Source organism: Trifolium pratense, linkage group LG6 (genome assembly GCF_020283565.1).
Source record: "Trifolium pratense cultivar HEN17-A07 linkage group LG6, ARS_RC_1.1, whole genome shotgun sequence".
Classification (NCBI taxonomy): domain Eukaryota; kingdom Viridiplantae; phylum Streptophyta; class Magnoliopsida; order Fabales; family Fabaceae; genus Trifolium; species Trifolium pratense.
In genome coordinates, this window is record NC_060064.1 from 33,673,991 (window position 1) to 33,687,191 (window position 13,201).

Genomic DNA, 13,201 nt, shown 5'->3' on the forward strand with positions numbered 1-13,201 from the left:
TTTTTTTTTTAAAAAAGTAAGATATACTACCAAACAACTTTAATTTTAGTTTTAAAGCTATTAGTTTTAGCTTTATTGTTAAAATAGCTTCTTCTTTTTTTTTGAAAAGGCAAAATTTTATTAAAAGGTGAATTCTATGCACAAGATGTGCACCAGAAAACACGAAGGAAAAAGAGCTTCTACACCTAAAAAAAGCTGGATCAAACCGTACCTAAGACCATTTTACTATATTAGAATCTTTAACTAATATCTCTAATGCACTAGTTAACATTTCCATTTATATACCCTAAAGAAACGGGACTAAATGGAGCATAACGTAATGAAGCTGATCCGGATTCTAATTATAGGAACTTTTTACAAAAAATATTTGTCTTTAAATACATACAAGACCTCTACAAATTTCTAGATTCAATTATTTTTATTTTCTTTCAAACATATCACTTATTAAAGACATCAATTTGCATTGAAATATGAAAAATCAACAATAAATATCACTTATTAAACAAATTTGTATTCCAATGACTTTTCCTAACACCTACAATTTTCTTGGAAAGTTAAAATCACTTGTGATACATTAAATAAGGGATGTATTTAATCTATAATATGGGTCAGATACACCAATTATCTAATAAACCTAAAAAGTGAAGTTTTGCTTCTAGAAAAATTGTTATTTAATTTAGTCAAAAAGTAGTATGTTATTTAATGATTATATTGAATGCTGGGTTCTATAAAAACCATATTGAACCTCCCTAGTGGCATCATCAAATCAAATAGTTTGTAATAGTTTATCGATTTTATTTCTGAATAGTCCCTACAAAAATGTCAATACCAATACCATCTTATGGATTTGGTGTTCTTCTTTTACTTTGTTGTTTTGGAGTATCCCTTTCAACAAGTCAAAACAACGGATTTAGTGTTGAACTCATTCATCGTGACTCTTCAAGATCACCATTGTACAATCCCACAGAAACAAAATTTCAAAGAATTTCCAATAGTGTGCATCATTCCATCAATAGGGCCAAATATGTTAACCAAATGTTTTATGCTTCTTCCCACACTAACACACTAGTATCCAATTTAACACCATATTTGGGTGTCGGTCACATCATGAGCTACTCGATTGGTTCGCCACCATTTCAAATGTATGGTTATCTTGATTTGCTAATTGACATGATTTGGTTTCAATGCAAACCATGTAACCCCTGCCTTAACCTAACATCACCCATATTTGATCCTTCAAAATCGTCAACCTACACAAATATTCCTTGCGATCACTCCAAATGTTATTATTTGCGTTATGCCAAGTGCATTTCCGACAATTGTAAGTATCACCTTGTAAAAAATTCATCATATTCACAAGGAGATCTTAGTTCCGATACGTTTACTCTGAACTCTACGACCGGCTCTCCTATCTCATTCCCTGGAATTGTGATAGGATGCGAACATAAAAATGCCGGAGGTTTCCCATTAGAGGGGAAAGTTTCTGGCATGATTGGCCTTGGAGGCGGACCTTTGTCTCTTACATCACAATTGGATTATTCAATCGGTGGTAAATTCTCGTATTGTTTGGTGCCATTTTTTTCCAACTCTAACACCTCAAGTACACTCAACTTTGGTGATGCGGCCGTGGTTTCCGGTCCTCAAACCGTCTCAACACCCATAAAACAAATCGATCCCATTGCCGTAACTTTGCAAGCATTTAGTGTGGGAAACAAAACAATACTATTAGAACAACCGGCATTCGCGCCAATTACAAGACGAAATACAATAATTGATATAGGCACATCAATTACTGTTTTACCAATGAAGGTTTATTCAAAATTAGAATCAGCCGTAGTAGATTTGATTAAGTTACAACGTGTTAATGATCCTTCACATGATCAATTAAATCTTTGTTACCAAAGCACAATAGAAGAGTTGGAGATTCCAATAATCACTGCACATTTTCTTGGTGCATATTTGCAATTGAAACCTCTTAACACCTTTATGCAAATAGATGACAAGGTTGTGTGCTTTGCATTTACCTCTTATGAATATTTTGGTGGAGCTGTAATTTTTGGAAACATAGCACAAAATAACTTTTTGGTTGGCTATGATTTTCAAAAGAAAATTGTTTCTTTTAAACCTGCAGATTGCACCAACCAGTGATTAACTTTGTTAAGTAATAAAATAAAAAGTCATTTATGTACTATGATGATGATAATATTTATATTAGTAACTATTAATTTTATATTTTGTGAATTTGTGTTTTTCTTATGTTTTTTATTAGTAAATAGATACGAATTGAACCTAACTCCACCTTAAAACTATGATTCAAAGAGTAGAATTGTCCAATTTTTTATAAATTATCACAACGGATTCATGACTTGGACTTCAAGTGAGGTTCATGAAGTTTAATTTGCACATGAAAATTGGTAACATACACGGAGTAAATTAGTAACAATACCCTTGATTTTTTTTAATAGCAACAAAAAACTTTTATTAACCAACTCACTATAACATAAGACATATTTTTGTTTTGGACATAAGTTAGACATAGGTATACGCGGAACGTGCCTGTCTGACCCGCTAATATAATAAATATAATTGCAGTTAAAAAAATGTCCCTACATTTTTAATGTTTTTTTTTTTACAATAAACCTACATTTTTAATGTTGGATTCTGAAAATTACCGAAAATATTTCATTCAAATGCTCTTGAGTAAAAAACTAAAAATTAAGTATCCATCCATTTTTTAATTAAAATTAAAATCTAGTAAAAAGATCCTCATATATGAGAAATTGGTAGCATATAAGAGATGGACCACAAGTAGAGTACACATATCATTAATAAGATATGAAGAATCTATGCATAATGTTGTACATGCATTTATAAGTATATACATACAGTGCTTAAGGTACATGGTCTTAGATAAGGACTAGTGTATTACTAATGTGTTTGTCATGATTTGAGGTTTGCAATTTCAAGTTGAACACTGCACTGTAATAGTATCGGCTGCTAATGTTTCCTTTCATCACTGTAATAGAATCTACGACCAATACTTTGTACATATTCACATCAAGTTTGATCAATAGTACCAAACATGAATCATGCCACTATGACATTAATTACTTGCAAAATATTCCGTTGATTTTGTTGGTACATAAATAGTGTTACAATTGAGGTGCATGTAGATTGAGGTGCATGAATTTTTCTCATTGAGGTGCATGTAGATTCTTTAGCGACTGTGGTTAAAGACATTACATTTACATCTATGAGTAATATTACTATATTAGCATGCGTGGAAACTGGAAAGACTCTTGTGATCAGATGATGGCGTTAGATTGGAAAGTGGTGATAAGGAAGACTACGATTTGATCTTCTGTAACTGCGATTAAGAGTAGGTCAGAATCACTTGATGTCAGAACTGACATTTAAATTAGATTAAACGGTTCAGTGAGCCGGATACTAATGGTGAAAAAAAAATGCTTAAAAGGGGGAAAAAATTTCTCCTAAGTATAATTTAGATAGTAGTAAAAGAAGGTAGAATCATTTGATATGCTGGATCGTGAGCTTGAAGAAGTAAACATTTAATATATAAGTTTAACCGTTTGACTCTTTAAAAAAAGATAAAAACATTTGTATAATAGCAACTTGCATTTAGGGCGCGTTTTGGATTAGATTATTTTTGAGTTTATATGTATTATTATAAGTTTGTCAAATTAGTTTATGATAAAATAATTTATAAAAATATAATTTTCACTAGTGTAAATTTATAAAATAGCATAAAACCTAATTTATATTTCATAAGCTATTTGCATAAGTTCAAAATATAGCTTATATTTTATTGTTTATAAATTAAAAGACCTGTTTGATATAGTCTTTTATCACTAGTTTATAGCTTATTTTCCGACTTATGATTAGTTAAACCGCTAATTTTACCAAACACTTGAATTAATAATGTTCTTTTACATTTATCAGCTAGTTGAACCATTAATTTTATCAAACACTTCAACTATTTTTATAAACTAATATTTAAAGGAAAATGCTAAACAGTGCCCCCGGGGCACTGGTTAAGCATGTTAAAATAGAAATTTTGTCTCGAAATGCGTGCATTCAATGCCTCAAAAGTATAAAAAATTGTCTTTTCAATATAAATTTTATTTTTTATTTCCTTTTTAGGTATACTTAACCAGTACCCCGGAGCACTGTTTAGCATGACCCATATTTAAAATAGCACTATAATAAAAAATAGCTTGTATTTTTTACATGCACTATATAATAAAAAAAAGAAAAATTTTAAACGGTGATCCCAAAATATTAGTTAAACATATTAATATGAAAATTTTATTTAAAATTTATACATTCAATATCTTAAAAATATAAAATATTATCTTCACAACATTAATTTTATTTTTTTACTATTTTTTTTGGTTGATAGACGAAATGACAAAATCATTGAAAACTCACACACGCAAAGTGGAGTGACCGAAGTTCAAACTCTGGTCCTAACATCCAACACTAGCAATTTCGGCATTTCTACCGGTTAAGCTAGAATTCGTGCACAATTTTATTTTTTTACTCTATTTATGCTTAACCAATATTTAAAAAATGTACTACTAGATTGTAAAGTGTTTCCATTTCCACAGCCTTCGGAGATTAGGAAGAGGGAGAAGAAGCCAACAACCGAATGAAGACATTGACCACAAATTTCCATAACTTTGAAAATTCCAAAGCACCCTCTTTCCTTGCATTTCTCATCCTTTTCTTCATTTCACTCATTTTAATATAATAATAATAATTAATAATAATCAATTATTGCATTGCATTACACAAACCAACCAAAACAAAAAATAAAAGATAAAATAAAAAATTAAATAAAAAAGAAGAAGAAAAAGCACCTACTTTCTCCTTTTCTTCTTCTTCCATTGATAAACCAATTTCTCGTGACTTTCACAAATCACCACTCAGATCACTGGAATCTATACCCAACTCACAAAAACAGAAAACACAAAAAACAAATCAAAACTTTCAGGTTGTTTCACTTTTTGTTCTGTTTTTTTTTTCTTCCAATTTTTGGTTTTGTTGACCCAGTTGAAAATTTTAGATTTTTATTTATTTGATGCATACCCTTTTGAAAATCAGATCTGTTTTATGCACATAAGATGTTTGATGAATTGATGTTACTTTTTTTTTGGTGATAGTGTGTTGAAATTATGAATTATGTTATGATGTTTTATTTTTGTTGTTATATATGTTATGATGTTTTCTTGTAAGCACTTGTTTGATTTCGATTATTTTATTCTTATGAAATGAATTTTATAGAAATATATTAAACCTCTCAAAACTTTTCATGATTCATTTGGTTTTCTATGCTAGATTCTGTAGATTGTTGCCTATATAGATGTGTATCTTAGAGAACTCTTGCTCAAATTTTTGTTGGTGTCTTATTTTCACAGAAAACTCGAGAGTGATGATAGCTTCTTATTCAGTAATTAAACTCAATTGAAGTGATTCACAGAAAAAAGATTGTTGATTTGATAGTCTTTGAGATACAACTTGAAGTTATTAGATTTCAATTTAACTTTACAAATTTCTTGGATCTCTGAGCATGACCGGGAACCAAGAGCAGTTTGAGATCAAGTTTAGGTTGACAGATGGTTCTGATATTGGCCCGAAAAGTTTTCCTGCTGCTACTAGTATTGCAACATTGAAAGAAAGTATTCTTGCTCAATGGCCGAAAGGTTAGTTGTTTTGTGATTGATTGTCTTCTTTATATGCTTTCTCTTTTCGGTTTATCAGCTTATAGCCAAATTATTTATGTGAGAATTGAGATGTTGTTTCTTTGGTATTTTCTTCATGTTTGTTGTAAGAAACATTGTGTTCAATGTTCATGCATTAAGAGAAACACATGCCCCCAGGGTCTAGCTCAAGTGGTTGGTGCACTAGGTGTTTGATTTGAGTGTTGTAATTGTAAACCTTCGTTACGAAGTTCGGTTCCTACTGATAAAAAATATAAGAAGGCGGGTGGTTTGGTTGGATGAATTCGAAAACAGGGTGACAAAAGGCGCATGATCGTTTATGCGGCTTTTGGGTTTGGTGTATTCATTATTTTAGAAGATATATATTGAGGCTGAAGAAGTAATAATTTGCTTTTAGTTTTAAGTTATCACTTTTTGAATGAACCTTGATTTAGCCATTGCGTAAATGACAGGGAATATCAAAACATTTCGTGCTTGTGATGAGATCAGAGAAGAAACGGAGTTGAAATATTTCTCCATTTAATGTGATATTTTGAATTTTTAATGTGTCAAAGATATCATCTCCTGCATATGCTTGTGCAAATATATGTTGAGTTCATCTATGTGCAAATGTTTTGTTTTCTCAATTCTTTTAAGATAGATTTCCTTCATAAATTAAAGATACTTCGCATTAATAAAATTTCATTTGTTTCATAGATAAAAGTATATTAGGTGATAAGACCTGAAATAGGCATTTCAAAAACAAAAAAGAAGGATAAGACCTGAAAGAGCCTTAAACTAAAAATGTGGCAATCAATAGCTATTTGTCACTCATTTGTTTGTTTCTTAAAATTCATTTCCTTATTGCCCTGCGTGACGGTTCAACCAGTTGAACCATGAATCGGCCTTCACTACGGTTCAGTTATTTGAGCAGTTCGACCGTGGTTTCGTCCCGATTCAAGTGGTTTACGGTGGTTGAACTGTAATCCAAATGTCTAGCTGGTTCGATGTCCGGTTTGATTTTTAAGACAATATTGATATATTATGGGCTCACAATAATTTTTTTGCCTATTATTGTTTGTAACTGTTAGTTTTGTGTTTTGTTTTGAAGATAAGGTGATTGGGCCAACAAGGACTATAAAAGATTTGAAGTTAATTAGCGCAGGAAAAATATTGGAGAACAACAGAACAGTTGGTGAATGCCAAAGCCAGAGCCCTTTATGCGATGCGCCTGGTACAGTTACAACAATGCATGTGGTTCTGCAACCACCTACTACAGACAAAGGTCTAATGTTTATTTCCAATAATGCCAAAAGCGTTCTAATTCTCTTTTTTGTGTGTGTGAATACCAGTGTTATCAATTATCGGCCATGGCAGATTTTGGTCTCCAATATGATAAATATGGGCTGTTATGGCAGGGTTTTCCTCCATAATCCGCTATTGCGGGATTTTGGCTCTCCGCCATGGACTGCCATTGATAACACTGGTGAATACAGCTTAATGATAAACTATTCTTTTTCAACCGTCGACTGTCATATGATTCCCAAACTGTTCCTTTTATTGGCTGTTCCATAATCGGCTTTGTCTAATGTGCACAAATTACTTTTGCACCATGCACAAGTTTGTTTTCTACCATTGGATCAATAAATCTTATCATATCTTATTTAATTTAAAGTTGTGATTTATTGATCCAATGTTGAAAGCATACTTGTGCATGGTGCAAGATTTGTTTCACTTGTGCACCATATAATTGGGATCCAAAACATTCTTTTACAATTTCTCTTCTTAGTAGTAGAAATAGTTCATTTCATCGGTTGGGCAGGAAAATAAAAGGTCTGGCGACTGATACATTGTACCTAGGATCGTGTTTTTATATATAGTAAATATACAATATTGCACTAGAGGTTTTAACTTAATTTAAAGTTTCAAACAAGTCCTTATCTATATCAATGTTTTAGTGACTTTCCGTCCAAAATTGTGAAAAAGTGTACCAAGTGGACATATGAAGTGTCAAAAACTGCAGCAGTTAAGGTCCAACTTTGTACACTATTTGTCATCCACTTTGTACTTTTTTTTTTCTACAGTTTTGAATTGAAAATCACTAATTGTCCAATGTTGTTGTTGTCGTTTGCGAAAACAAAGGACATTTTTTTTCATAAGAAAAGATAGATGACATGTTTGAAACTTCAAAATAGTTAAAGGACTCTTGGTGCAGTTTTGCCTAATAAATATATTGTACAGTTAGCTTAATCAATGTTTTGTATGCAATTCCTTGTTATTTGGTGACTGTTGGGTTTGTCTTTGGTAATATACTGTTACGTAAATTCATTATAGAAGTGTTTGTTAAATATTTACTTATTTTTTGACACTTCCCCGTGTATATTTATTCAACTGTTTTTTTCAATTTCATTTTTAGATTCTTAGTTTCATCTTAGATCATATCAACAATATACAATAATATCTACTTTACAACACATAAAAAATTACATTTATTTCCTGAAATTTGGAGTTTACAATTGTTTTTATAGTTTAGTAGTTACTTTAGCTAATCCTACTTGAATCTTCTCATTTGAGAAAGAGAAGAAAGCAGAAAGAACAAATATAGAGTAGATATTAGATTGATTCTGTTGGAAACAATGTAAAACCAACACTTTAGATTGAAGTTGTCTAGTCACGTGTTAGGCAGTGCCTAACACCGATATATGTGATTACATTCAATTATTCTATTTTCCACAAATTATTACATGTGTCGGCCTGTCAGTGTCATGTCCATGTCATTGCTGCATAGATTGAAAACACTTGATTTTGCAAGTGTCAATTATAAATTTCTAATTATGCGTTTCAATTGCAAGATGTTTTTAAAAATGTGTCAAAACTGGGAAACCGTTTACGTATAATTGTAAATTTACTACTGTTTGGTTTGCCAAAATTCGATTTTCATTTAGCTTTAGTTCTTTATCTGACACATATTGACATGTTTCTCTTTTCTCCTTACACAGAGAAGAAAGCTGTCAAGGAAGTAACACAGCAAAGATGTGGTTGTGTTATTTTATAGCATCGAGATCGAATAGCAAATGTCATCATCTATCATAGGTGTTTACGGTTAAAGATGCTTCGTTTTCACGTAATCATTGGCTTTCAAAGATTTCCTCATACACAAATTATTTGGCTGCATACGTCATTGTTACTACACACAAAGAGTACTTGACTTGGTGGAGATTTTGTGAATCTAGAGGTTCTAAAGTTCTTATGAGATGTTTTTCTTCTTGTCATAGCTCTAATCACTGCGACTTAATGAAATGAAATCTCTACAAGTTTACCATTTGTTGTATTGCATCTGATGTGTATTTCGAAATTGTTCTTATACCTGTGCCTGATACAAAATGTTTGTAGACTTAACTGTGTTGAATACTTGAATGTGCTTTATTTTGGTTATTGTTTATATATATGGTAATGTTGCTACTCTTGTAAACTAATTTCATGTCTGTTATATAACTGGAATCAGATTACACACATTAACTGCGTCACACTCACATTCCAATCATCGCATACTCAACTTGTACTAGAAAGTCCTATACATAAGAGCAATATTCATATTCATATATACATCAGACATTCTCTACTTCTTATTATACCATAACTCAATTAAAATCATTCTCACTCATACCTTAATTGAAGTTTTACCACTAGAGGAGATTTTAGAGTACAAATCTAGGTACTTGATAAAAGAGACTCAATCCAAGATATTTGGTTAAGATTTCTAACACTCAAAATGAAAGATATCAAGTAGGGCGCCTTCTAGGGTGGGAGAGTCCAATAGGTCTCCCACCGTGGGCAAGTTTAAGTTTTAATGACAGCCGTTAGATTTTGATGGTGTATAGATTCTTTGGCACACCTGATTTTTTCTCCAACACACATCAACCACCTCAGGTAAAACACAACACCTTCCATAGATGGAATGAATCTATGATTTGTAGTGTCATGGGTAGCTAGACTAATATTTACTTGTGCAGGGGAGAAAACTCTCATTCATGAAAAAACTGGTAAAACAGGCAGCAACAAGTGAAAAGTTTCATTCCCACCATGGGAAAATGGGAAAATAAATTATCATTCCCACCTTAACCTGCTGTTGATAACAAAAGCTAAGCTAACTCTACTCTTGCTTGCCACACAAGCTAACTACCAATAGGAGTTAGTTATGGAGTTACAGGTTGTTAGAGTTTGTTGTAATAGTTAGTTAGTTAGTTAGTTGTCTTTATCATTTAGTATATAACCTTCATCATAAGGTTTGTAATCATTTTATTCTATGAATAAAAAATTTCTTCTCCTTGGTTAAACTCATTCCCTGCCTAACTGTTCTGTTCTGCAACTCAACTGCTTCTTGCAGCCTCATTCATGGTATACATCAAGCACAATGCTTACTCTTTACACCTGCACCTTCATAATGACACCAATAGTCCTATGTATGCTCAACTTAACCGCAATTAACATAGTCAAAATAATTCAACAGAGCCACATAATCACACATATAATATTATTAAATGATAGTCTAATGAAAACAGAGTGTTACATAGATAACATTTTATACTACAGAAAGCTGAATTTTTAAGTATTTTAGATTATGTTCAGCAGAAAATACCAAGAGAATGTGGGTATGTGTCTATATACATACACTTATACTTGAACATGTAAAATAATGCTGTATTGAAATAGTTTCGCACAGTTTATTTTTATATTACCTCTGGTTTTTTATTAAAAACAATTGGTTTTTAGATTCATTGAATAACTGATGTACTGTTTGGTCTATATATTGTACATCAGATACATCAGTTATTTAGTAAATCTACAAAATAATTTGTTTCATATAAAAATGATCGGAGTGAGTAATGAATTTAAATTATTTTAATGTCTACCTTAATATAAAAACTGAATATATAGGAAAAAAGCAAATGATGCACGCTATTTTTGTTTTTTGGTTTACAATGAGCTGAGAATCGAACCCATAACCTATAGCGTACTACCCAAATCCCTCACCACTAGACCAAACCTAGTGGCTTGATGCACACCTATTTTGCTAGTTCTCATTCTCATTCTAAACAAAGTGATCAAAGATAAAATTCAAACACACACTGTATGTGTGCAATACGTTCAACAACCCTTAAAGTGTGCGGGCGGCCCTAGCGTACACCAAAATTATATATTTAGTAGTATAAAATGCTACTAAAGAAGTTGAATTTTTTTTTATTTTTTAAGAATTTGAGCAACATATGTTTACACGTTATTCAACTTATAAAGTTGGAGAAAATTTTGACAAATTGAATCTCCATGGTACTAGGTTAGGAATTGGATTTTATAACCCTTCTTTGGAGAATGTTACCGTTGTTGATGCATTTGATTTTATAATTGATGAGTTTGGGAAACAAGGTATGATGGTGTTGGTTGATAATCATGTTAGTGATCCTAAATGGTGTTGTGACAATAATGATGGAAATGGATTCTTTGGTGACCAATATTTTGACCCTCAAGAATGGTTAGAAGGACTTTCTGATGTTGCCAAATAAAACCTCAGGTTCAAATAAAACATTATTTTCATCTCTTCTATAAGATATAAAAATAATGGCTTTAAAACTTAAAATAAACGTAAGAGATCAAATTAAAACCTAAATTAAAAACATTTTATTAGAGATATAGCTTTAGTAGAGTATGACATGACTTGTATCTAAGATACATTCAAGGCTCAACTAGTCTTTTTTGGGTAAAGATAAATTTAATTTAATTTGTTAATCCTCTCTTGAAATCACCATTCAAATTCAAAGAAATTTTTTGTTTATAGATTACGAAATCATCCCTTTACTCTAAAGGTTTGTTTGGCAAGGCAAAGAAGGTAGCTTCTAGCTTCTGTTTTATAAGCTAAAAGTCCTGTTTGGTAACGGTCTTTTCAGAAAGAGCTTTTAGCTTCTTTTACTGACTTTTAGCTTCTTTTTCAGAAGCTATTTCAAGTAGCTTCTAAGCCAGAAGTGTCAGAAGCCAGAAGCCAGAAGTCAGTAGCTTCTCAGCCAAAAACTATTTTTGCCAAACAGAGCCTAAATATTTGTTAATTATACAAAAACTTTAGTATCCTAAATAATTACATAAGTATATATTTCAAGAGTACTAGGTAAATGCATTATGTCTTAAAATAATTAAATATTTTTTCTAATGTTTGAGTTTTGAATAGGTTGTGGCAATAGGGATGAGAAATGAATTAAGAGGTCCAAATCAAGACAAAAACAATAGGCACAAGTACATGAGCCAAGGAGCTACAATTGTTCACAAAGCAAATCCAAATGTTTTAGTCTTTGTTTCTGGCTTAAACTATGACACTGATTTAAGTTTCTTGAAGACAAATCCTCTAAATGTTAGCATAGGGAACAAATTGGTATATGAGTTACATTCCTATGCATGGTCAAATGGGTCACCAAATGATTGGAATCAGCAACCAGTGAACAAAAAATGTGCCAAAATGTCCCATTGTCACGAGTTTAATAAAATAGGGATGGCAATGGGTAGGGTATGGGTAGGGTACTGTGGTACCTATCCCCATACCCACAGTTTGAAAAAATACCCATACACATTCTCATACCCGCGTGGGTAACAACCTTTGTTCCCGTCCCCATACCCTATGGGTACCTAAGTACCCATACCTGTACCCGTTACCCACATTTTTATTAAAAATAAATCAATTGATTATAAAATATCATATTGTTTTAATATGATTATTTTTTTTTAAGATTTTAATGTTGACACATGAAAATTATAAACAATAAATTTACCAACCTCATGTTAAAGTTCAGTTCTTTGTTGACATATTTACATTAATTGTGTTTATGTTATATTATAAATAAACATTTTTATTAAAAATGTGTAATAATTTAATAGTTGTGATATTTTTTTAAATTGATATACGTATGTTATTATATAAAAATATATACAAAAAAATAAATATATATTATATGGGTATGGGGCGGAGTGGGTAATAAGGTACCCATATCCGCACCCATACCCGTTCATTTTTGCGGGTAATTACCCGTACCCGTGTCCGTACCCAAAATGCGGGTTTTTACCCTACCCATTATGGGTATTTTTTGCGGGTACCCACTAGGTATGGGTCAAATTGTCATTCCTAAAATAGGGGAACAAACCAACACATCGAGTTCAAGTGATTAATGAGTTTTCTCGAATAAATTATTCGAGAATATCCAAATTCAATTTCTTATAGGAACAATTCTTGATCAACTCTTTTCAAAATTATATTACTTTTTTTTTTTTAACTACTTTAACTATTTTAACATTTTCCTTTAACGTTGTAGGATCCAGATGAGTGACAAACTCTACCTAATAGTTTTAACGCTATTGCATGCCCAAATCAGAGATGAAACTCAGCACCTTGAATAAAATCCTCACTTTAAAACTGAAGAATATAAAAAAATAAAAATAAAAAA

General features: G+C 31.5%; 3 protein-coding genes across 3 annotated transcripts; all 3 read left to right on the forward strand.

The window, feature by feature from the left end:
- Positions 1–798: 798 nt before the first annotated feature.
- LOC123892142 (aspartic proteinase CDR1-like) lies at positions 799–2,148 on the forward strand. Its single transcript, XM_045941970.1, has 2 exons — positions 799–1,321; positions 1,364–2,148. The coding sequence occupies exons 1-2, from the start codon at positions 820–822 to the stop codon at positions 2,146–2,148; spliced, it is 1,287 nt and encodes a 428-aa protein (XP_045797926.1). The 5' UTR covers positions 799–819.
- Positions 2,149–4,626: 2,478 nt separating this feature from the next.
- On the forward strand, positions 4,627–9,196 carry LOC123888675 (membrane-anchored ubiquitin-fold protein 1-like). The gene is made up of 4 exons (XM_045937790.1): positions 4,627–5,014; positions 5,439–5,723; positions 6,832–7,005; positions 8,720–9,196. The coding sequence occupies exons 2-4, from the start codon at positions 5,591–5,593 to the stop codon at positions 8,773–8,775; spliced, it is 363 nt and encodes a 120-aa protein (XP_045793746.1). The 5' UTR covers positions 4,627–5,014; positions 5,439–5,590; the 3' UTR covers positions 8,776–9,196.
- A 1,791-nt stretch (positions 9,197–10,987) lies between these two features.
- Positions 10,988–13,084, forward strand: LOC123892143 (glycosyl hydrolase 5 family protein-like). The gene is made up of 3 exons (XM_045941971.1): positions 10,988–11,269; positions 11,938–12,270; positions 13,070–13,084. Exons 1-3 carry the CDS (start codon positions 10,988–10,990, stop codon positions 13,082–13,084), a joined length of 630 nt encoding a protein of 209 aa, XP_045797927.1.
- Positions 13,085–13,201: the final 117 nt, after the last annotated feature.

What these genes read in the sequence shown, in the direction of transcription:
- LOC123888675 (XM_045937790.1), top strand. Translation starts at nt 5,591, where the DNA reads ATGACCGGGAACCAAGAGCAGTTTGAGATCAAGTTTAGGTTGACAGAT. An exon ending in TCTTGCTCAATGGCCGAAAG is followed by an intron (nt 5,724 to 6,831) that starts GTTAGTTGTTTT and finishes TTTGTTTTGAAG; the next exon opens with ATAAGGTGATTGGGCCAACA. An exon ending in ACCACCTACTACAGACAAAG is followed by an intron (nt 7,006 to 8,719) that starts GTCTAATGTTTA and finishes CTCCTTACACAG; the next exon opens with AGAAGAAAGCTGTCAAGGAA.
- LOC123892142 (XM_045941970.1), top strand. Translation starts at nt 820, where the DNA reads ATGTCAATACCAATACCATCTTATGGATTTGGTGTTCTTCTTTTACTT. An exon ending in CAAGTGCATTTCCGACAATT is followed by an intron (nt 1,322 to 1,363) that starts GTAAGTATCACC and finishes ATTCACAAGGAG; the next exon opens with ATCTTAGTTCCGATACGTTT.
- LOC123892143 (XM_045941971.1), top strand. Translation starts at nt 10,988, where the DNA reads ATGTTTACACGTTATTCAACTTATAAAGTTGGAGAAAATTTTGACAAA. An exon ending in GGTTAGAAGGACTTTCTGAT is followed by an intron (nt 11,270 to 11,937) that starts GTTGCCAAATAA and finishes AGTTTTGAATAG; the next exon opens with GTTGTGGCAATAGGGATGAG.